This window comes from Taurulus bubalis (assembly GCF_910589615.1).
Source record: "Taurulus bubalis genome assembly, chromosome: 1".
In the NCBI taxonomy this organism is placed as follows: Eukaryota; Metazoa; Chordata; class Actinopteri; order Perciformes; family Cottidae; genus Taurulus; species Taurulus bubalis.
Window position 1 is genome coordinate 40,526,729 of NC_136589.1, and position 24,638 is coordinate 40,551,366.

At 41.6% G+C, this 24,638-nt stretch overlaps 2 protein-coding genes and 1 pseudogene across 4 annotated transcripts; 1 reads left to right on the plus strand and 2 right to left on the minus strand.

Annotated features, from left to right (window-relative positions):
• Positions 1-642: 642 nt before the first annotated feature.
• pold3 (polymerase (DNA-directed), delta 3, accessory subunit) lies at positions 643-6,160 on the plus strand. 2 transcript variants are annotated; one of them, XM_079224899.1, is made up of 12 exons: positions 643-736; positions 1,180-1,235; positions 2,210-2,309; positions 2,416-2,455; positions 2,671-2,803; positions 3,445-3,691; positions 3,805-3,877; positions 4,076-4,217; positions 4,443-4,546; positions 4,794-4,879; positions 5,008-5,089; positions 5,735-6,160. In XM_079224899.1, exons 1-12 carry the CDS (start codon positions 680-682, stop codon positions 5,941-5,943), a joined length of 1,329 nt encoding a protein of 442 aa, XP_079081025.1. In that variant the 5' UTR covers positions 643-679; the 3' UTR covers positions 5,944-6,160. The 2 variants fall into 2 exon arrangements, with proteins under 2 accessions (XP_079081025.1, XP_079081026.1); XM_079224900.1 differs by having other exon boundaries at positions 5,011-5,089.
• Positions 6,161-7,553: 1,393 nt separating this feature from the next.
• Positions 7,554-17,191, minus strand: LOC306754047 (sodium- and chloride-dependent GABA transporter 3-like; annotated as a pseudogene). Its single transcript has 14 exons — positions 17,056-17,191; positions 16,824-16,970; positions 16,573-16,710; positions 14,806-14,896; positions 14,157-14,289; positions 13,895-14,029; positions 12,681-12,784; positions 12,407-12,531; positions 11,725-11,837; positions 9,544-9,681; positions 9,348-9,450; positions 9,026-9,126; positions 8,310-8,480; positions 7,554-7,658 (listed from the first exon to the last, which is right to left on the minus strand). The product of its transcript is annotated as a sodium- and chloride-dependent GABA transporter 3-like (transcript).
• Positions 17,192-17,551: 360 nt separating this feature from the next.
• On the minus strand, positions 17,552-23,953 carry LOC306754058 (sodium- and chloride-dependent GABA transporter 3-like; the record flags this gene model as incomplete). Its single annotated transcript, XM_079237966.1, has 14 exons — positions 17,552-18,234; positions 18,906-19,076; positions 19,620-19,720; positions 19,944-20,046; positions 20,140-20,277; positions 20,365-20,477; positions 21,046-21,170; positions 21,320-21,423; positions 21,596-21,730; positions 21,848-21,980; positions 22,523-22,613; positions 23,291-23,428; positions 23,577-23,711; positions 23,797-23,953. The coding sequence occupies 14 exons, from the start codon at positions 23,951-23,953 to the stop codon at positions 18,130-18,132; spliced, it is 1,749 nt and encodes a 582-aa protein (XP_079094092.1). The 3' UTR covers positions 17,552-18,129.
• Positions 23,954-24,638: the final 685 nt, after the last annotated feature.

The window sequence follows — 24,638 nt, forward strand, 5'->3', positions numbered from 1 at the left end:
TTTCATGCAGGCAATGTGATGAAAAGTCCCCAGAGATGTATTCAAGTGAAGGGAGTGAAAGAGAACATTTACTGAAGCAAAAATGATTTCACATACATTTTTTTTTCTTGCCTTCACATTGATGGGTCTACATTCTTTAACATTGTTCACTTATGTCCGTGTTTTGGTGAGCTAAAAAGTTGTTATGTATAAGCATTTTGTTTTACCCGCAGCAATATGGTATCATCTTTTATCCAATCTTAATTTGCAAAGGTGAAATCTGCCTAAACTAATTTAGTCAAATAAATTACTTAATATTATACTTTGAAAATTAGCAAAGGGGGATGATTTTTAAGGCTGGTGTTATTCTAGCCTCTATGTTTCTTATACAAATGGGTGAAACATATATAGTTAATTTAAAAAATGGTCTGAAATTGAAATTAACAGGTGGACGATGCAGTTTGTTTTATCAAACATTACTCAAACAGAAGTAATTAGTGCAATTGCTTTGGCAATAAGAATGAATATGTCCATTATCAGTCTGCAGCTGTAGGCCCGTGTTTGGCCGATAGAGGGCGACCTGCAGCCTTCTCATCCTACCGGAAGGCAGAAAAAGGCACACGTGACTTTTAACAGGAAGTAAATAAACTGCCTTCCCGCGCAGTTAAACCGGCGCAACAAGACGTCCGTATTCAACAAAATGGACGAGCTTTATTTGGATAACATCGACGAATATGTCAACGATCAAGATAAGATAGTGAGTGCACTCTCGGCTTGTGATATGTTCTCTCCTCGTGACGTCATGCTTAGCGAGATACAGACGTTAGCACCGCGTTAATAAACCCGGTGGGATTAACCGCCGAACTCCCTTCAATAAACCACCTGTTTACGGGCTTTCTTCCTTTTTAGCTAATGTATTAATGTGTCATGGTATGGCTGACAACCGTCTACGATGTGGTTTGGGTGTGTGGTTAATTCGGCGTATGAATTACCTTTACAAAAATATGTTTTATAGTTGATTCAACGTTATGTTAAACCTAGTTTTCCTTCGTGCTAACTGTAGCGTTAACGCCAACGGTTGTGTTTCTGGAGGAACATTATATATCATTTTTAAAACTACATGAAGAGATGCAGCTTACACGTGTCGAGTTAAAGGAAAGCAAAGGTCTAACGTCACTAATCATGTTTTCTGTCGAACAGGTGACGTATAAATGGCTGAGTCTCACTCTGGGAGTCCATGTCAACACAGCCAAACAGTGAGTGCTGCTCCTCCTCTTCAGGCTGGAAATGATTGATTAACATCCAGTTTATTTATCTCGTATACATTCATATATTCATTCATTAGCTAAGTCCGTCTAGGGCTCCATGTTTGATTGACAGTGGTGTCCTTAGATCGCCCACATGGAGGACTGTTCTTCTTCTTGCAAAACCCTTTCACACATTGTTTAACACATTGGTGAAACCGTCTTCAGGGTTTCAGGCAAGCTTTAGGAAAGGGAGTTTTTACTGTATCGATTAAAAGGGTCCTACAATTAATTGAATTGCTGAACAATATCTTTGAAAAAATATAGTTTTATAATCAAAATCAAGAGAGAAAATAATAAGTAAAGAAGGCTAGAATGGATCAGGTGTTGAGTGATTACATCAGACACGTGACAGTTAGACTCTAGAGATGCATTATGGCCAGAACCCACAATGCCTACATCTCCATCAATATACAGGGTTCTTACGGTCATGGAAAACCTGGAAAGGTTATGGAATTTTAAAATGGTTATTTCCAGGCCTGGAAAAGTCCTTGAAAAAAATAAAATCCCAAAAGTTTTGGAAAAGTCATGTAAATGTGTTATATTCATGTGTTCATGTCGTTCATTTATGCTGAGTTTGAAATAATTAATATGCTTTTAAAAGAAAGACACTCAAAATATAAGCAGGCATACATACAGGCATCTATATAAATGTGTATTCTTTTAATCAAACTATTGTCTCATTCATTTGTGTCATTTAAGGTTTACTGTATGCTTTGGAATTCTCATTGTTAGTTTAAATACTACATTTTCTCACTTTTTCATGTTTACACCGAGATTATCACAAAATGTTTGGTCATGGAAATTTGGTTTCAAGTCATGGAAATCCATTGGTCAAAATGTGTATGAACCCTGAATATAGACTACTTTAGAATACAGTGTAATGTTGCTTACCATTAACAATCAACCTGTGTGTCTCCTCTCAGAATGCTCTTCCATTATTTGGATCACAAGAGGAAGGAAAGTTCAGCTCAGCTCCACGCCACCTATCTCGTGTCAGGGAAGTTTGTGGACAACGGCCAAACGGTGAGAAATACAACAAATTAACAAGACTGATTCACACATTTCTCCATACAAAGGCTTGATTTTTTTGTTTTTTGTTTTATGTTGCTGATGTTGTGCTTGCTTTCAGAGTCACAAGGTGTCGGTTGTCAAAGAGGATCAGCTGGAAGGTGTGTAACCATGTTTCTCAAATCACCAGCGATAGCGCTGTACTTGTGCACATTTTTGGGACTGGTTATAGCTGTTGCTTTTAGCCTCCAGGCTGCAAACTAACTAATGCAAATTGCTTCAGTGGGAATTCTTTCTTTCTATTTAAGTAAACTTTTGTTTTATCTGTTGCAGCAGAAGTGCAGTTTTCTGACCTCAGGTGTTTTGTGTCTTGCAGATACCAAATCAAAGATGAGCCTGCTAGTCAGTGTCCATGTGTACAGTGTCCAGAAGGCGTTACTGAAAGACAGCGGCCCTCTCTACAGCGTGGACTACGATGCCGTGAAAGACAACATAAAGGACTGCAGCAAGTATGTTGGTCAAGGGAACATTAATAACGGTTGTGTAAAGACACAGGTGTGTAAAGACCGCTATCTGATTTAAAATGACAGGTATGATGACGTAGAGCAGTGGTTCTCAACCTTTTTTCAGTGATGCACCCCATGTGAAATATCTTTTCAGCCAAGTACCCCCTAACCAGCTACTTTCAACTACCATCAACTTTTGGTTGAACAAAATATATAATACACATCGCTGTGCCATCAGTGTCTGATTTAAATTAGAATATAGAGTTCAGGAACTTACACTTTTACTTTCATTGAATATTTATAAAATAAAAATTAATGGATGGTAATTATAAATATTTTCTTAAAAAATCTCACGTACCCCCATTTGAGAACCACTGACGACGTAGAGCAATGATTTGAAAAGACGGTCCCAATAACAACAGTTCTCAAAAAAACTGTAAAAATGTTTACGCCCTGGAACGTCCGCTTCTTCCAGCCAGTTTCTACTTCTTCTTTTTTTTTTTTTTTTCTAGTTCACGGTACTTGTACACGTGAATGCAGTGGCCCAGCAGAGTAAAACGAAACAAAAAAGAGAGAGTAGAACCTGTTAGATCGTAGGACTGTTAATCTTCAGGAGTGCGTTGATCTGTTGGCTCTGTTTGCAGATACAGTGCGATCCGCTGTGCCGGTGCAGTGCCCGCGTGTTCTCTGGAGACGAGAGATGTCCAGCGAGATCCGACACCGGAGCCTGAACACAAAAAACCCGCCGTGAACGGAGAGGCCAATCTGGCTTCTAAACCGTCCACCAAGCCGCAGAGAGGCATCATGGGAATGTTTGCGAATAAGTCTGCTCCGAAGAGCCAGGACGGTGGCAAAGACGTAAAGTCGGAGCAGAAGGAGGAGACGCCTGTGGTACGGCTCTGCAGGCTTTTGTGGAATTAACAGATGTTTACAAAGTAATAAACTAAAGTAGCAGAGTAAACTCTGTAGCTTCCTTTTGATTATTGTGTGTGTTTGTTTTTTAGGTCGATGTCCCCAAAAGCAAACCTGACGTGAAAGTCAACCCTGTGATGAACTTCTTCGGGAGTCAAGCAGCAAGTGAGTAATATTGTCGTGTGTGTGTGTGTGTGTGTGTGTGTGTGTGGATATTCCTTTATTAGTCCTGCAGTTGGGACATTTGCAGGATTACAGCAGAAAAGTCTACACAAGAGACAGTCAAAATTAAAACGAGTAATATAAATTAGTTAGTAACTCATTTTTAAAATGCGCTGACTCCGTTTAATCACTTTTCTTTAGAGAAAGCAGTAAAAACTGTGAAGCAGGAGGAATCAGCTCAGTCGTCATCCTCAGCAGAGCGGCAGCGTCAGACTTCACCGCCTGAAGAAAAACCAGCTGCTGCGGTGGAGCCGCCTAAAGACACCAAGAAAGACTCCAGGAGGTGTGTGTGTGCGTGCCACACTTAAGGGGACAATAAAAGGCCCTTTATTCAAACTAAATGAATGATTTGCACTCAAAAGTGTTTGGCTGGAAGCGCAGACGAGGACCAGATTCTGCGTTTCTTCTTGAATGTGATGTGTCATGTAAAGGTGGTGATGGACTTGCTTCACCAAAAGTTAAGTGGGCTCTGAATATATTTTAAACAAAAGTCTTCCTCTCGTTGAAGCAAAACCAAGCGACTCGTAGATTCTGACAGCGAAGAGGAGAAAATGGACAAGAAAAAGAGACGAAGGATTAAGAAGCCTGAACCAGACAGCAGCGATGAAGATGGTGAGCAGTTTTGAAAATGGCAATTATTTCGATCATAGGGAAGAAATGTATAGATACATCTTTTTTTGGGTTACATTTAATGTAGTTGTACTGTCTTTCATACAGTCATCTACTATTATTAGAATATCCTTTTTATTGTAAAGCCAGAATATCCCAAGACCTTGTAAACGAAGAAGGAATTATGAAAAAGGGTACATTTTAAAAGCCCTTTTTAAAGAGTAAGACTAATACTCGTTGACGTCTTCAGTCATTCCAGATTCTCCACAGCGGATGGAAACCAGAGAACCGTCACCGAGTCCGAAGAAGAAGGTGGAGTCTGCATCTCATTCACATGTAAGGGATTAAACCTAGTGGTCAGATATTCATTAATGTGTTTAATGCTATTAGACATTAATGAAATGTTCTTTATGTATTTAACACTGAATTTGATTCGATTTTTTTTTTTTTTCTTTTGTCTTCAGCAGGGGAACTCTGAAATGAAGACGAGAAAGAGGAGACGAGTCCTGAAGTCTCGGACGTTTTTAGATGATGAAGGATGCATCGGTATGAAAATGAGTTTTCAATCATCAGACTGCTTTACATTTGATAAATATAAACTAAATGCTAAACTAAATAAATTTTCCAAAAAACTACTTTTTGCAGAATTATCTTTTATAAGTCGCACCAGTATAACAATGTTTCATAATAATGAAACTTATTCTGACCGATATGTCCTTTTGAAAAATCCTACTACGCCTTTTTTGTTGACATTGTAAAAGAAAGATGTTTATTAAATTTAGTGCTGCAACAATTTATTCTCAGCCAATTATCATTTAATCTCACAAATGTTTTCTTTAGTAATCCGCTATAAAACATGAGGAAAGTTGTGGAAAAGGACCGAAGCTCAAAGATATTTAGTTTATTATTATGGCGGACTTAAAACAGCAAATATTTACATTTGAGAAATTTGAACTTTGGCATTTTTTTGCATATAAATTGGAAACTATTTCTTGATTTATCAAACTAGTCAATTTATTGAATAAAAATAACTTTTTTTGTTCCATAGGAATCCTTGTTTCCCTCTTATCTAGTTTCTACTTTTATATAAATGAGAATTGACAAAATACTCAAATATAATGGAGTTTAATACACTACCACATACTATAGTCATATCCCATAATCCTCTGCTTCGTCTTCTTTCCCCCACAGTGACCGAGAAAGGCTACGAGAGTGAATCATACTCTGAAACCGAGAACGACGTTCAGGCCGCCAAACAAGCTCCTAAAGATCCCGTCGCTGCAAAACTACTACCGTCCAGCACCAAACAGGGCGAGAAGAGGAGCCAGAAGAAAACGTCTGCCAACGCAAATAAAGGAACTAAACAAGCGTCGATTATGGGATTTTTTCAAAAGAAATGACAGAGGACGACGTCGGACCACTTTTGTTATTGCCGCAGAGGAACAAAAAGCTGCAGAGTTTCTGCAATGATCTTTTGGTGAAAAACCCAAAACTGAAACTCATCACATGGACGGTTGAGGACGGCAAAGCCTCAAAAGGACTTCACCCACATGGACATGACAACCATTTTACTTTTCTCCATTACCAGATGTCCTACTCATCAATAAACATTGAATACTGAAACGTGTTTTTGTGTTTGTTTTTCTCTCAAAATATACAATACATAGGAGGTCAACAGGATTTCAGATTGAGCAAACCAAAATGTTAAACTTCCTGTCGTTGAGTAATTCCCTCTTTTGTGATTTCCTGCCCCACCCCATCCTCTTTTTTTTGTTCTTCCCTTCCTTGTGTTCACATTTATTGGGTGCGTTCCTCTTGCCAGTCTTTGACCCGGTTTCAAGTGTTCTAGACTTTTTTTTTTCTAGATACAGAAGTAGCAGAACACCCAGCAGGCCAGAAGACACAAAGCCAGCTCCCATTTCACACTGCCCAGCTCCTCAATGCCTCCAGACATGCTGAGCACTCGCCGTCTGAGGAGAGGGCACATTTAAGAGATATATTTAAAATAACATTACAGTACATGAGCAAGTAGCAACCAGGTAAAAGGTAAGTCATGTCCGGCAGTATCAGCAATATATGTTTTCATCATGAGATGATGGGCAAGTGCTGATTTTAGCAAAGGCATCATTGAACTAGACAAAAATAATAAGTCGGGGGGTCTAGTCCGGCCCGCGGGATAATTGTTAAAATTGTAGAAAAAAAAGAATAATGATCTTTTCTCTTTTTACTGTGTCCTTACCTAACTTCACCAAATTCCACTTTTTTCTGTTAACAGGTGACCTATAAGTGTGAGTGTTACTCCTCCTCTTTCGTCTATCAATATATAATTTGGGACAAGCCAAAAATGAATCTTTGTCAGACTTTGATTGCTAAACATAAGATATGTGTTTAAATTAGCTAATTTGAATCACACAAAAAAAGGTCATAATACTGAGTGAGTCCTACAATGCTGAAATAAGGAACTCAGAGGCCATAAAATGCATCTTTGGAGTGTTTATTCTGTCCGCAGAGAGGATTTGATCATCATACACAAGGCAATCTGACGGACTGAAGACAAATTGTGTGCTGCTTATAAACAGTACAAAGGTTGTAGGATTAGTCATCACTAAGACATTGGTAGAACAGTGTCTACCTGACCACCTGACAACTATTTCCAAATTTATATGTGGATGTCTATTTGCAGAGTGATATGGGAAGGTATTGAAAGTATAATGTGACTACAAATAAATGAAGAGATCATAATTTTCACATTTTCAGGAGAGGAAATAAGTGATCAATGACTTAAGAAACATGAAATATAAGAATCGAAACAAGAGAAGGTACTCAATGATACTCGACTTTAACTGAGGTATCTGACAGTTTAGGGATACTAAGAGGTTATAATGACACTATTTCTGACAAACACCAATAAAATGCCCTAAACCCAAGTTTTTCTTTTTTTTTTAACTGTAATGATATATTAACCGAATAATAGACTGCAGTGTTTAGTTAATTTGAGATGCAGGTGAAACTAAGTTGTCGCTGCAGATGTCTTGAGTTCAACGGTCGTTCCCTCGTCTCCTACGTCTCTCTGCCAGTCTGGATCTTCAGCAGGACGACTAAGGACAGACAAACGCTGGAACACAGGAACAAACAAAAGCAGTATTTTTACTCACTACTTTTAATAATCATGACAATCAGACATTTTGTCCCTCAGAGCTAAAAGTGTATGCAGCCATCCCTCGCAGACCACACCAAAAGACCTGGATGAGATGCCATGACGACCGTAAAAGTCGGGTTACATGCCGCTGCTACCTTTGGTCAGTGTCCCCGTTTGCTCCCCGCTGTAGCCAGCTGGCGCTCATGCTAGTTCCCCCGCTACCTTCCGCTAGCGCTCCGCTAGCTCCCCGACGGCCACCGAAGGTAGCGGGACCAGCCCCGGCTCGACACCCGACTTGGGCAGAGGGGACGCGGGCAGTAGCAGCAGCAGCGGGGAGCTAGCAGCAGGAGCGAGGAGCAGCGCTAGCTAGCACTGCTCCTAGCTTGCTACAGCGGGACACTGACAGGAGGTAGGAGTGGCTTGTAACCCGACTTTTACGGTAATAACTACACACAACGCTAAGTACGACTGCATGGGCTTAAAAGTAGAATGGTTGTGTTGAGTGATCTTGCAGAGCACCCGTTAATGGGTGGCAGGAGGTTACACTAAATCATTAATCGGATAAAAAAACATGAAGCTCTTTTTGAGGCATCCAGAGTTGGAGAAATATCTTCTTTGAACTCTGACCTGTCTGAAGGTTCCTGGTGTCAAACACATCTGTCCAGCTGCCCACAGTGGCACCTTGAGCACAGAGGACAGCGTCATGGCCAATCCCAGTGCATACGCCCAGTCAGGGTAAACGTACCAGTCATTAACCTGGATGTGTTTGTAATCAACCAGGTACAGGATTAAGGAAATCTGTGTTTTTTTTTGGGATAAAAAAAAAGAGAAAAGAAGCAGTGCCAATGCATGAGAGGTTTTAGATCCTACAGAATGGTGTGCATGTCAGTGTGAGCTCAGACCTTTAGCCACACAGCATTGCAAAGTCAACCGGTCTTTCCACTTCGGTTCATACTGAAATATAAGAGTATTGGATGGATTACCATGACGTTTTGTACAGACATTTATGGTCCCCAGAGGATGAAACCCCTTCTTTGTGATCTCCTGACTTTTCCTCTTGTGCCGATGGCATATCTTCATGAGTATTAAATGAATCGCATCATGTCAATTTTTTAGATTTGTCCAAATACCTGCAAAACTAATGACATTGTTATCGTTATCGTTATCTGAAATTTGTCTTTTAGTGCCAACTGACACACGAAACACACGAATCACACTCGCTCGTCTCCTGCACAGTTCTAACAGACCAGCTATCATGGCTGTAGACTCCTTGTCTTCAAGCAATTACCAAGCAGTTACTCAAAGCAATACAAAAGTTTTACGTTAACACCTTTCTGACTCACCAGTGAAATCAGAGGAATGATGTATTTCCAGCACAGTTTGAAGAAAACAGATGGTCTCTGTCCTGTCATGTCTTCAATGATGTTAATTAAATGATCAGCACCTGGTACACAAACTGTACGTTATACCAGTTCAAAAGTCATACAACGTTTGAAAAACATTTCATTTTAAGAATCGCTAAAAAGCATTTGGTTGCGTTCAGGTAATGCAACCAGTTCGACCATAGCAATCTAATGAAATCATAGAAAACACATACATAAGCAGCATTTTTTCATATAGTTCATCTATTATAAAAAAAGGGATACAATATATATTTTTGTGTACCAAAAATCCAGGCAAGAGCCAGACACTCAGATGAAGCCATGAAATAGTGACAAGCCCTGGTCATGCCATAATAATCAATCAGCTGGAATATGTAAATTCCTCCCTGCAGCATGAGGAGACAATATGAGCAATAGTTTAAAAAATATTTTGTGACAATAGATGTTTCAAAGTACCCTCATGAAAATATTTTTCCCACCTCGGTGACCAACAGCAGATGTATGAGGAAGAAGGATGAGCAGACGAAAAGGACGAGCATCTCATGTCTTCCTGGTTGACGAAACAGCTTTGGAAACAAGTCGCTTATTGTGGTGATGAAACACTCCACTGTAACGAACTGGGGATAAAACATTGAGAAAATAAGTATGTTTTGTTCCTGCAATAACTTCCATCCATCCATCCATCCATTATCAGCCGCTAATCCGGGGTCGGGTCGCGGTGGCAGCAGGTTCAGCAGGCCGACCCAGGCTTCCCTCTCACCCGCAACACTTTCCAGCTCATTCTGGGGGATCCCGAGGCGTTCCAAGGCCAGCCGGGAGATATAATCCCTCCAGCGTGTCCTCGGTCTTCCCCGGGGTCTCCTACCAGTTGGACGTGCCTGGAAAACCTCTAATGGGAGGCGTCCAGGAGGCATCCTGACTAGATGCCCGAACCACCTCAGCTGACTCCTTTCGACACGAAGGAGCAGCGACTCGACTCCAAGCTCCCTCCTGATGTCCGAGCTCCTTACCCTATCTCTAAGGGTGAGCCCGGCCACCCGGCAGAGGAAGCTCATTTCGGCCGCTTGTATTCGAGATCTCGTTCTTTCGGTCACGACCCAGAGTTCGTGACCATAGGTGAGGGTTGGAACGTAGACCGACCAGTAAATGGAGAGCTTCGCCTTCCGGCTCAGCTCCCTCTTCACCAGGACGGACCGGTACAGCGCCTGTTTTATTGCTGCAGCCGCACCGATCCGCCTGTCGATCTCCCGCTCCACCTTACCCTCACTCGTGAACAAGACCCCGAGATACTTGAACTCCTTCGCTTGGGGTAGGCAGTTTGTCCCCACCTGGAGGGAGCAATCCACCGGTTTCCGGCAGAGCACCATGGCCTCAGATTTGGAGGCGCTAACTCTCATCCCTGCCGCTTCACACTCAGCTGCAAAACGCCGCAGTGAATGCTGGAGGTCACGGTCCGAGGAGGCAAACAGGACCACATCATCCGCGAACAGCAGAGAGGCGATCCCGAGACTCCCGAAACGGATCCTCTCCGCCCCTTGGCTGCGCCTAGATATCCTGTCCATGAAGGTCACGAACAGGACCGGTGATAAAGGGCAGCCCTGCGGAGGCCAACACCCACCGGGAACGTGTCTGACTTATTACCGAGGATACGAACACAGCTCCTACTGCAGGCGTACAGAGACCGGATGGCCCGTTGACAGCTCTGCTCCTCTCTTCACCCGAGCGTCCAAGACATACGGCCGCAGATCAGATGATACGACTACAAAGTCGATCATTGATCTCCGGCCTAAGGTGTTCTGGTACCAGGTACACTTATGAGCCACCTTATGCTCGAACATGGTGTTCGTTATGGACAAACTATGGTTAGCACAGAAGTCCAACAACAAAATACCATTCGGGTTCAGATCGGGCAAGCCGTTCCTCCCAATCACGCCCCGCCAGGTTTCTCTGTCATTGCCCACGTGAGCGTTGAAGTCTCCCAGGAGAACTATGGAGTCGGCAGGCGGCGCCCTTTCCAGGACCCCTCCCACCGACTCCAAGAAGGCCGGATACTCCGAACTGCTGTTCGGTGCATAAGCACAAACAACAGTCAGAGCCTTACTCCCTGCAACCCGTAGGCGCAGGGAGGCGACCCTCTCGTTCTCCGGGGAAAACTCCAACATAGCGGCGCTCAGCCGGGGGCTCGTGAGTATCCCCACTCCCGCCCGGCGCCTCTCACCCTGGGCAACTCCAGAAAAGGACAAAGTCCAACCCCTCTCCAGGAGCTTGGTTCCAGAGCCCATGCTGTGCGTGGAGGCGAGCCCAACTAAATCTAGCTGGTACCGCTCCACCTCCTGCACCAGCTCCAGCTCTTTCCCCGCTAGCGAGGTGACGATCCACGTCCCTAGAGCTAGTCTATGCTGCCGGCGATCGGCTCGCCCAGGTCTCCTGCCTGGCCCGCCGCCCGGTCTGCAGAGCACTCGACCCCGATAATTCTCCCCGCGGGTGGTGGGTCCACGGGGTGACTGCTGCTCCATGTTGTTTCTTCGAGCTGAGCCCGACCGGGCCCCATGGGCGAAAGCCCGGCCACCAGACGCTCGCCGACGAGCTCCCCTCCTGGGTCTGGCTCCGGGAGGGTGAAACTTAATTAATCAATAGGTAATACAACAAAAGCATCTCACTTGTGTGTCAACAGACAGCAGAATGAGCATCAGGAAGAAACAGACAGTCCAGAACTGTGGAAAAGGCATCATAGCTGTTGCCTGAGGGTAAGCTATGAAGGCCAAACCTGGACCTGTGAATTAAACAAAAAAACAACTTCTATTTGTATCTGGACTTTATACGAAACGGTAACACTTTATAATAACTACATGCTATTTAGCATTCATAAAGCATGAGGAAACACTTAATTCATCATTGAAAAAGCATTGTTCCAACATGAATACTCATTAGTAAGTCATTAGTATGCAATTCATAAACACAGTTATAAATGTTTTACCTGAATAATTCCTGAAATGCAGTATCAAAACACATTAATAAAGCACATGTTAAGCATTAGTACATCATCTATTAGTCCTTAATAATTGGTTTGTAATATATTACTTAATTTACCAAAGGGAAATCCAACATTTATAAAGTATGAAAACACAATCATGAAACACATAATAGTCAAGCTTATTAATCAAGAATAAAACATTTATAACGTATTTATGAATTGCATACAAATGAGTTACTAATGTTGGAACAATGCTTTATAAATGATGAATTAAGTGTTTACTCATGCTTTACTAATGCTAAATAGCGTGTTGTTATTATAAAGTGTTACCTATGAAACTTCATCATCATGTCATATCAAGTCTTTACCTGACTCGACCACGGTGTCGACAGTAACACCCTGTTTCTGAGCCATGAAGCCAAGTACAGAGAAGACGACAAATCCAGCAACAAAACTGGTCCCACTGTTGAGTAGACAGAGCCAAAAGCAGTCCCTAGAGGTCACAGAAAGACAGTCTGGTCAAAGAGACGAGAGTGGCAGTGCAATGTTGCACATTTAAAATGGTAATGTGAAAAAAGAAAAAGATCCCACACACTTTCAAAGGAAAGTATTCTAAAATATGTGATTGTGACTTATACTTACTTATAACAGTTGTTGTTGTACTTATTATAGCTGCCCAGCACATTCAGAGTTCCTGCAGTCAGACTGTAGGAGAAGCATATTTGAGATCCTGCCTCGATCCAGACCTGTTATATCAGAAAGAAGTATATTATATCCATGTGGGCGTTATTACTTACAATGGTCCCTCATGTTCCTTCCCTTCCTTGTGTTCACATTTATTTGGTGCGTTCCCTATGCCAGTCTTTGACCCTGTTTCAAGTGTTCTAGACTTGTTTCCTAGTGTCCCGTATTTTCCTAGGGTTTATGCTGTGCTTCAAATAACCCGTAACTCATATTTCCCTAAATCACCTTCACCCTTAAATCGATAGCAACAGCTCTCTGCGGGCAAAACCTATACGATATAACGTTAGTTACATATTGTAACTGTGGATTCTATGAGTATGTTGGGGGGCGGGCTACACCTATGCAAGCTGAAGAAATGCTGTTTTAGATTGAGTAACTATGATCCGACAGCCGTTATATAGTGCATGTATCTTTGCTTTGTTCTATCTGGACCTCACCTTTGACTTCTACTCAACAGTTGTGCTTGTCACTCTCTGTTATGTGTGGCAGACCAGGGGGAAAGGAGGAGCAGACAGCGTGCAGGGGGCGGATCCCCAAGCTCAGGTTGGGGGAGGTGATCGAGGGAGTGTACTTCCCAGTGCATATGCTGCAGCCAATCAGCACATGGCATTGGACACACCTGCAGCCCATCAGGTAATAAGAGGGAGCATATATTCTCAGAGCTGGGAAGCAGCAGGAGGAAGAGAAACAGACTGGACAGGAGGATCCCCTAGGATCCCCTGGCACTCTTGCACTCTGGCACTCTGGAGAGGAGCCACAATGGACGTGAGTTAAACCCCTGTACTCACCTCTCTCCTCTGATCTGCCCACACAGGACAAAGGAAGCGTCTTGTGAGGGAGGAATCTTTTGTTGAGTTTAACCCCATCCCCCTTTTCCCCAAAACTATTTATTAAAAGACACTTTCTGTTAAAGTACTACTGTCTGAGTCTCCCGTTTTATTGTTGAATCTTGCCTCCCCGGGTTGCCACATATGCTAATAACATTTGGAGAAATAAATAAAAAATACAAAAATTGGCTGTTATTGGGACACTAACTAACCAGTTGCTGAACTCTTTCTCCTGCCTCTAGGATGACTGTCCATACACCATACATGCAAACAAGGACAAGATACCTCAAGGTTAGCCAGGCGGTTCAAGTTTGGATACAGGTAGTAGTAGATCCCATCCCAAGCACCAGGTAGAGTTAAACCCCTGACGAGCAGTATCAGAAGCATCACATAGGGGAACGTGGCAGTGAAGTACACTACCTTTTTAAAAAAATACAAATTATTTGTCATGCAAGTAATGGAGATGACTAATGAAAGTACATTGTAGAACACTTGCATCAAATGCATTATGATGGTACAACATTTTAATTAAAATATTTCCTCTGACCTTTCCAGAAGATTTGACACCTTTCCAGATACAGAAGTAGCAGAACACCCAGCAGGCCAGAAGACACAAAGCCAGCTCCCATTTCACACTGCCCAGCTCCTCAATGCCTCCAGACATGCTGAGCACTCGCCGTCTGAAGAGGTAGGACATTCAAGAGATACATTTAAAATAACATTACAGTACATGAGCATGTAGCTACCAGGTAGAAAGTAAGTTATGTCCGGCAGTATCAGCAATATATGTTTTCATCATCTCATGATGGGCAAGTGCTGATTTTAGCAAAGGCATCATTGAACTCGACGGACATAAGGGAAGATTTTTTTTAAATCCAGTTGAATTGATTATAATGAATTTAAATGATTCATTATTTATCAGCAGTGATTTGTAATGATTTGAAGACAAAGACCTGCAGATAGAGGCGTCAGATCACAAAACTCTTACGTGTTTTGACGAACTGACAACATATTATGAGACATTATGCAACCTTTTGTCAGTAGTACTTCAAGTTTAAAATTGATGGTCAGCCCCTTTTTATATGATACTGTATATCCAAGTTTGTTATAATATTGAATATTTAGACTGAATCATTATTATGCTAGATGCATTAAAGTCATGGAACATAATACAAATAAAGGGAATTCAGACTCACTCCCAGAACTCAGCTGCAGCAGAGGTGGTGTTTTTCAGCTTGGTCAGATTTGATGAGGAAGAATCAAAAATTTCAGGACCCACACAGTTCGCTGGTTTAGAGAGGAAAAACAAATCATAATGGTAAGCAATGTTCCCTCTAATTTTTTTTCAGCACAGAGCACTTTTTTTTTTTTTTTCTGAGCGCACATTTCAGCACTGAGCAATTCGCGATCACGCGACCTGCCGAAAATGACCACAAAGCCTGCGTTAGCCATAGGGGATTCAAAGAGATGACAGCAAATGCATCAATATGTATACAAGGTTGATATTTATTCAATATCCTTTATAATGGCTGGACTTTGGGAACATTTTAATGATGGTGTTTTACCAGTCAGTTTAGTTGAACTTAAAGGATCTTTGTTGAACTTCAATAAGGGGAGGTTATGACTGGTTCACTGGTTATGACTGATAATGATATATATAAAAAAAATAAAATTATCAAAGGTGTTTATTCTCAGCAGGTACAACATTTTAGTGGAACTTCATTGAAAGAAAAATGCTAATGCAGTGCATAACAATAAGTATCGGCCTATTAAATTGACATGGTGTCATTTTTCCAAAAGATGGCCTATATAAACAATTTAATAACTTCATATTTAAATATGTCTGAAAGTGTCATCCCACCTGTGTCAGTTTGGACTACTTCATCTAGCCACTCATGTTTGAACGTTAGGCAGACCTTTTTCTGGGGCGCCTGCTCTGCCTTTCTTTTCGCCATGGTAGCCTATAGCTGCTGGAGCAGGGCCCGCCAAGAGGAGCCTAAACAGCGCCGGCCCGAGCTCATGTGGCGCTCTAGGCGAGCTTCACTCCTGGCGCCCGGAGGAGGACAGCGGGGGTGGGGTGCTAACGGAGGCAGAGAGCGCATGTCGAGAAACGGGACGCTGATTGGCCAAGAAGACTCGTCACATCAAAGACCTTATTATTGTGGAGATGGCTCACTCCAATCTCAGAAACACTGGCGCAAAAAAGATTTTTAACCCCTGAGAAAAAATCGTGTGCGCGGTCTGAAAAATCTATTGCGCGGCCACTTTGACTGGCCTGCGCGGCCGCGCACGCACGCAACTTATTGGGAACACTGATGGTAAGGTACTCTTAGACCAGTGGTGGGTTGTCAGGGCCTGCTAAGCCTTCTCTGCTGGCCTAAAGAGAATCACAAAGTTATAGCTATTTTATAATTTAATTGTTTTTCACAAATACACTACATGCATTATAATTATTTTTCCCTATTAGCTTATTTTCTCATTGACCAGCTCCTGTCTTGTCTGTTCCTCCTGCCTTGTCTGTCTGCTTCTGTCTGCTCGCGGGCGCAGCTTGACAGCTGCTTACGCGCTCTGCTTAACACTCTTGTCCAATCAGATTTCACCTCTGTTTCTCTCTATGGTAGAAAAGCCGGTTAAACTACATGGTGCAGCCAGCTAGGGGGTTCTGTACGTGTGATTATTCAGAGACAGCACCAGCACCCTGAATCTACACTCCGGTGCAGTAGGTGGCAGTATGCACCTAGTCAAGTTTGACAGCTGATCCACTGAACGCGCAGGTAGAAAATCCACAGCCCGCCACTGTCTTATACAAATAAGTGACTTTCTATATTGTTGTTCATCTCAAAATAATATCTTCCTCTTAAACTTGCAGCGATAGTAAAAACAGGGAAACATGTGCTCCAAGAAGTTACAACTCTCTATTGTGTTGTCTTGACAGCTTTCAAGCTTTAGAAATGAAGTCTCACCTGTATTCCAGGTGTTCTCACAGGTGGCCCAGGGCAGTTGGGCTCTAAACGAGAACACCAGGTAGAAGAGAGCCCAGGCTTGTATTATAATTAAGCTGAAGTCGTAAAGTTTTATCACCAATTGTCCATATCCAATTCCTAAAATACAAAAAGAAAATATATATATATATATATATATATATATATATGTATATATAAAATCTACAGTTTACAGTTTGAGTATCATTCAGCTACATCTTTTATCTCATTACAAACAAACTCGCCTTGTGCCAGTGGACACAACATCCTCCAACAGGTGACGAATCCTTCCTGGGTGTACTGACCGACTGAGGTCTCCAGTAGGAACAGAGGTATCCCACACACCACAGCAAACAGACAATATGGCACCAGAAAGGCGCCTAAGTATATAAATGGAGTTATATGCATGTACGCCCATAGAAATTCAATGTAATCAGCTCTAAATTCAGAATTTGTAGGACTCACCTCCACCATTTTTGTAGCAGAGGTAAGGAAACCTCCACACGTTGCCCAGGCCGACCACATTTCCTGCAACAACCAGCATATATTCTGTTTTATTGGCCCACTGTCCTCTGTCTGCAACCCTCTTCTGGTTTTCCATTTTTCTTCTTTGTCCCTTCATCTCGAGATCAGGATCTTCATCCGTTGTGTGTTTCAGTTGTAATTCACAAGTACTGCAAACTGATCTTTTACTGTGTCCTTACCTAACTTCACCAAATTCCCCTGTTTTCTGTTAACAGGTGACCTATAAGTGTGAGTGTTACTCCTCCTCTTTCGTCTATCAATATATAATTGGGCAAGCCAAAAATTAATCTGTCAGACTTTGATTGCTAAACATAAGATATGTGTTTAAATTAGCTAATTTGAATCACACACAAAAAGGTCATAATACTGAGTGAGTCCTACAATGCTGAAATAAGGAACTCAGAGGCCATAAAATGCATCTTTGGAGTGTTTATTCTGTCCGCAGAGAGGATTTGATCATCATACACAAGGCAATCTGACGGACTGAAGACAAATTGTGTGCTGCTTATAAACAGTACAAAGGTTGTAGGATTAGTCATCACTAAGACATTGGTAGAACAGTGTCTACCTGACCATTCTGGGGTTAGATGCACTTTTGGATTTTTTACATATCTCACACTGTGCCTAACTATTATTACAAATGTATACACAAATGAGTCCGAACAACTATTTCCAAATTTATATGTGGATGTCTATTTGCAGAGTGATATGGGAAGGTATTGAAAGTATAACGTGACTACAAATAAATAAAAATAATTTTCAGGAGAGGAAATAAGTGATCAATGACTTAAGAAACATGAAGTATAAGAATCGAAACAAGAGAAGGTACTCAATGATACTCGACTTTAACTGAGGTATCTGACAGTTTAGGGATGCTAAGAGGTTATAATGACACTATTTCTGACAAACACCAATAAAATGCCCTAAACCCAAGTTTTTCTTTTTTTTAACTGTAATGATATATAAACCGAATAATAGACTGCAGTGTTTAGTTAATTTGAGATGCAGGTGAAACTAAGTTGTCGCTGCAGATGTCTTGAGTTCAACGGTCGTTCCCTCGTCTCCTACGTCTCTCTGACAGTCTGGATCTTCAGCAGGACGACTAAGGACAGACAAACGCTGGAACACAGGAACAAACAAAAGCAGTATTTTTACTCACTACTTTTAATAATCATGACAATCAGACATTTTGTCCCCCAGAGCTAAAAGTGTATGCAGCCATCCTTCGCAGACCACACCAAAAGACCTGGATGAGATACCATGACTACCATAAAAGTCGGGTTACACGCCGCTACTACCTTCGGTCAGTGTCCCCGTTTGCTCCCCGCTGTAGCCAGCTGGCGCTCATGCTAGCTCCCCCGCTACCTTTTGATAGCGCCCCGCGAGCTCCCCCGCTACCTTCCGCTAGCTCCCCGACAGCCACCGAAGGTAGCGGGACCAGCCCCGGCTCGACACCCGACTTGGGCAGAGGGGACGTGGGCAGTAGCAGCAGCGGGGAGCTAGCAGCAGGAGCGAGGAGCAGCGCTAGCTAGCACTGCTCCTAGCTTGCTACAGCGGGACACTGACAGGAGGTAGGAGTGGCTTGTAACCCGACTTTTACGGTAATAACTACACACAGCGCTAAGTATGACTGCATGGGCTTAAAAGTAGAATGGTTGTGTTGAGTGATCTTGCAGAGCACCCGTTAATGGGTGGCAGGAGGTTACACTAAATCATTAATCGGATAAAAAAAACATGAAGCTCTTTTTGAGGCATCCAGAGTTGGAGAAATATCTTCTTTGAACTCTGACCTGTCTGAAGGTTCCTGGTGTCAAACACATCTGTCCAGCTGCCCACAGTGGCACCATGAGCACAGAGGACAGCGTCATGGCCAATCCCAGTGCATACGCCCAGTCAGGGTAAATGTACCAGTCATTAACCTGGATGTGTTTGTAATCAACCAGGTACAGGATTAAGGAAATCTGTGTTTTTTTTGGGATAAAAAAAAGAGAAAAGAAGCAGTGCCAATGTATGAGAGGTTTTAGATCCTATAGAATGGTGTGCATGTCAGTGTGAGCTCAGACCTTTAGCCACACAGCATTGCAAAGTCAACCGGTCTTTCCACTTTGGTTCAGACTGAAATATACGAGTATTGGATGGACTACCATGATGTTTTGTACAGACATTTATGGTCCCCAGAGGATGAAACCCCTTCTTTGTGATCTCCTGACTTTCCCTCTTGTGTCGATGGCATATCTTCATGAGTATTAAATGGATTGCATCATGTCAATTTTTTAGATTTGTCCAAATACCTGCAAAACTAATGACATCATTATTGTTATCCTTATATGAAATTTGTCTTTTAGTGCCAACTGACACACGAAACACACGAATCACACTCGCTCGTCTCCTGCACAGTTCTAACAGACCAGCTATCATGGCTGTAGACTCCTTGTCTTCAAGCAATTACCAAGCAGTTACTCAAAGCAATACAAAAGTTTTACGTTAACACCTTTCTGACTCACCAGTGAAATCAGAGGAATGATGTATTTCCAGCACAGTTTGAAGAAAACAGATGGTCTCTGTCCTATCATGTCTTCAATGATGTTAATTAAACGATCAGCACCTGGTACACAAACTGTACGTTATACCAGTTCAAAAGTCATACAACGTTTGAAAAACATTTCGTTTGAAGAATCGCTAAAAAAACATTTGGTTGCGTTCAGGTAATGCAACCAGTTCGACCATAGCAATCTAATGAAATCATAGAAAACACATACATGAGCAGCATTTTTTTCATATAGTTCATCTATTTTGAAAAAAGGGATGCAATATATATTTTTGTGTACCAAAAATCCAGGCAAGAGCCAGACACTCAGATGAAGCCATGAAATAGTGACAAGCCCTGGTCATGCCATAATAATCAATCAGCTGGAATATGTAAATTCCTCCCTGCAGCATGAGGAGACAATATGAGCAATAGTTTAAAAAATATTTTGTGACAATAGATGTTTCAAAGTACCCTCGTGAAAATATTTTTCCCACCTCGGTGACCAACAGCAGATGTATGAGGAAGAAGGATGAGCAGACGAAAAGGACGAGCATCTCATGTCTTCCTGGTTGACGAAACAGCTTTGGAAACAAGTCGCTTATTGTGGTGATGAAACACTCCACTGTAACAAACTGGGGATAAAACATTGAGAAAATAGGTATGTTTTGTTCCTGCAATAACTTAATTAATCAATAGGTATTACAACAAAAGCATCTCACTTGTGTATCAACAGACAGCAGAAGGAGCATCAGGAAGAAACAGACAGTCCAGAACTGTGGAAAAGGCATCATAGCTGTTGCCTGAGGGTAAGCTATGAAGGCCAAACCTGGACCTGTGAATTAAACAAAAGAAAATACTTTTATTTGTATCTGGACTTTATACGAAACGGTAACACTTTATAATAACTACATGCTATTTAGCATTAGTAAAGCATGAGGAAACACTTAATTCATCATTGAAAAAGCATTGTTCCAACATGCTCATTAGTAACGCATTAGTATGCAATTCATAAACACAGTTATAAATGTTTTACCTGAATAATTCCTGAAATGCATTATCAAAACACATTTATAAAGCACATGTTAAGCATTAGTACATCATCTATTAGTCCTTAATAATTGGTTTGTAATATATTACTTAATTTACCAAAGGGAAATCCAACATTTATAAAGTATGAAAACACAATCATGAAACACATAATAGTCAAGCTTATTAATCAAGAATAAAACATTTATAACATGTGTTTATGAATTGCATACAAATGAGTTACTAATGTTGGAACAATGCTTTATAAATGATGAATTAAGTGTTTACTCATGCTTTACTAATGCTAAATAGCGTGTCGTTATTATAAAGTGTTACCTATGAAACTTCATCATCATGTCATATCAAGTCTTTACCTGACTCGACCACGGTGTCGACAGTAACACCCTGTTTCTGAGCCATGAAGCCAAGTACAGAGAAGACGACAAATCCAGCAACAAAACTGGTCCCACTGTTGAGTAGACAGAGCCAAAAGCAGTCCCTAGAGGTCACAGAAAGACAGTCTGGTCAAAGAGACGAGAGTGGCAGTGCAATGTTGCACATTTAAAATGGTAATGTGAAAAAAGAAAAAGATCCCACACACTTTCAAAGGAAAGTATTCTAAAATATGTGATTGTGACTTATACTTACTTATAACAGTTGTTGTTGTACTTATTATAGCTGCCCAGCACATTCAGAGTTCCTGCAGTCAGACTGTAGGAGAAGCATATTTGAGATCCTGCCTCGATCCAGACCTGTTATATCAGAAAGAATATATTGCCACATATGCTAATAACATTTGGAGAAATAAATAAAAAATACAAAAATTGGCTGTTATTGGGACACTAACTAACCAGTTGCTGAACTCTTTCTCCTGCCTCTAGGATGACTGTCCATACACCATACATGCAAACAAGGACAAGATACCTCAAGGTTAGCCAGGCGGTTCAAGTTTGGATACAGGTAGTAGTAGATCCCATCCCAAGCACCAGGTAGAGTTAAACCCCTGACGAGCAGTATCAGAAGCATCACATAGGGGAACGTGGCAGTGAAGTACACTGCCTTTAAAAAAAATACAAATTACACAAATTATTTGTAATGCCTATAAGTAATGAAAGTACATTGTAGAACACTTGCATGATGATGGTACAACGTTTTAATTAAAATATTTCCTCTGACCTTTCCAGAAGATTTGACACCTTTCCAGATACAGAAGTAGCAGAACACCCAGCAGGCCAGAAGACACAAAGCCAGCTCCCATTTCACACTGCCCAGCTCCTCAATGCCTCCAGACAAGCTGAGCACCCGCCGTCTGAGGAGAGGGGACATTTAAGAGATACATTTAAAATAACATTACAGTACATGAGCAAGTAGCAACCAGGTAAAAGGTAAGTCATGTCCGGCAGTATCAGCAATATATGTTTTCATCATCTCATGATGGGCAAGTGCTGATTTTAGCAAAGGCATCATTGAACTCGACGGACATAATAAGGGAAGATTTTTAAAATCCAGTTGAATAAATAATTGATAATAATGTAATAATTGATAATAATGAATTTAAATGATTAATTATTTATCAGCAGTGATTTGTAATGATTTGAAGACAAAGACCTGCAGATAGAGGCGTCAGATCACAAAACTCTTACGTGTTTTGACGAACTGACAACATATTATGAGACATTATGCAACCTTTTGTCAGTAGTACTTCAAGTTTAAAATTGATGGTCAGCCCCTTTTTATATGATACTGTATATCCAAGTTTGTTATAGTATTGAATGTTTAGACTGAATCATTATTATGCAAAATGCATTAAAGTCATGGAACAAAATACAAATAAAGGGAATTTAGACTCACTCCCAGAACTCAGCTGCAGCAGAGGTGGTGTTTTTCAGCTTGGTCAGATTTGATGAGGAAGAATCAAAAATTTCAGGACCCACACAGTTCGCTGGTTTAGAGAGAAAAACAAATCATAATGGTAAGGTACTCTTATACCAGTGGCGGGTCGTCAGGGCCTGCTAAGCCTTCTCTGCTGGCCTAAAGAGAATCACAAAGTTATAGCTATTTTATAATTTAATTGTTTTTCACAAATACACTACATGCATTATAATTATTTTTCCCTATTAGCTTATTTTCTCATTGACCAGCTCCTGTCTTGTCTGTTCCTCCTGCCTGGTCTGTCTGCTTCTGTCTGCTCGCGGGCGCAGCTTGACAGCTGCTTAAGCGCTCTGCTTAACACTCTTGTCCAATCAGATTTCACCTCTGTTTCTCTCTATGGTAGAAAAGCCGGTTAAACTACATGGTGCGGCCGGCTAGGGGGTTCTGTACGTGTGATTATTCACAGAGACAGCACCAGCACCCTGAAATTACACTACGGTGCAGTAGGTGGCGGTATGCACCTAGTCAAGTTTGACAGCTGATCCACTGAACGCGCAGGTAGAAAATCCACGGCCCGCCACTGTCTTATACAAATAAGTGACTTTCTATATTGTTATTCATCTCAAAATAATATCTCCCTCTTAAACTTGCAAAGATAGTAAGAACAGGGAAACATGTGCTCCAAGAAGTTACAACCCTCTATTGTATTGTCTTGACAGCTTTCAAGCTTTAGAAATGAAGTCTCACCTGTATTCCAGGTGTTCTCACAGGTGGCCCAGGGCAGTTGGGCTCTAAACGAGAACACCAGGTAGAAGAGAGCCCAAGCTTCTAATATGATTAAGCTGAAGCCGTAAAGTTTTATCACCAATTGTCCATATCCAATTCCTAAAATACAAAAAAAATAAAATGTATATATCTCTTTTCTGACGGTTACTCCGAGTTAGTTGAGTCTGGGACAAAAATATGTATTTTCTGCAGTTACAGTTCGAGTATCATTCAGCTCCATCTTTTATCTCATTACAAACAAACTCACCTTGTGCCAGAGGACACAACATCCTCCAACAGGTGACGAATCCTTCCTGGGTGTACTGACCGACTGAGGTCTCCAGTAGGAACAGAGGTATCCCACACAACACAGCAAACAGACAATATGGCACCAGAAAGGCCCCTAGGTATATAAATGGAGTTATATGCATGTACGTCCATAGAAATTCAGAGTAATCAGCTCTAAATTCAGAATCTGTAGGACTCACCTCCACCATTTTTGTAGCAGAGGTAAGGAAACCTCCACACGTTGCCCAGGCCGACCATACTTCCTGCAACAACCAGCAAATATTCTGTTTTACTGGCCCACTGTCCTCTCTCTGCAACCCTCTTCTGGTTCTCCGTTTTTCTTCTTTGTCTGTTCATCTCAAGATCAGGATCTTCATCCGTTGTGTGTTTCAGTTCAAATAAGTACTCCAAACTGATCTTTGCTTCTTGCATTTTGTGTCTTTTCCTAATTTGACTAAACCATGCCCACAAACCTTGAAAATGTAATTTTAACATGCGAAAGGAAGCGGCTCTTTGCTTCCTTAGTCAGGTGTCTCTTCTTAATTTGCCTGCATCCTGGTGACAAGAATGAACAAACACAAAACCAGTCATTCTGTGTGTCGTGTCAACAAAGATCACTTGAGAATTGTCCCATGGGACAAATGCTACCTTTGTCATGACCAGAATTGATGGCGATGATTAAGTAAAAATAATGTGTGTTTTAGTTATAAGTACTCCAAACTGATCTTTGCTCCTTTTATTATGTCTCCTAATTTGACTAAACCATGCCCTCATTCAGTGGTGGGGGGCCTCTATTGGCCACCCGCCACTTGAGCCACTAAAAAAAAAAAGTAATATTTGTAAAATAATCGGATATCTGCGCAAAATATATGCTTTTCCTGCTTGTCCTCTCCGCTAGTGCACCTCGCAGCTGCGCCGTGCACGTGGTGGGGCTAGATCGATTTTGCCCAAGAAAGACGGGTCTAATATGCAGTTTCGCCAATCACTGATTAAAGATAACAATGAGTGACATACAATTTATCCAATCAGCGTCCTAAAAAAG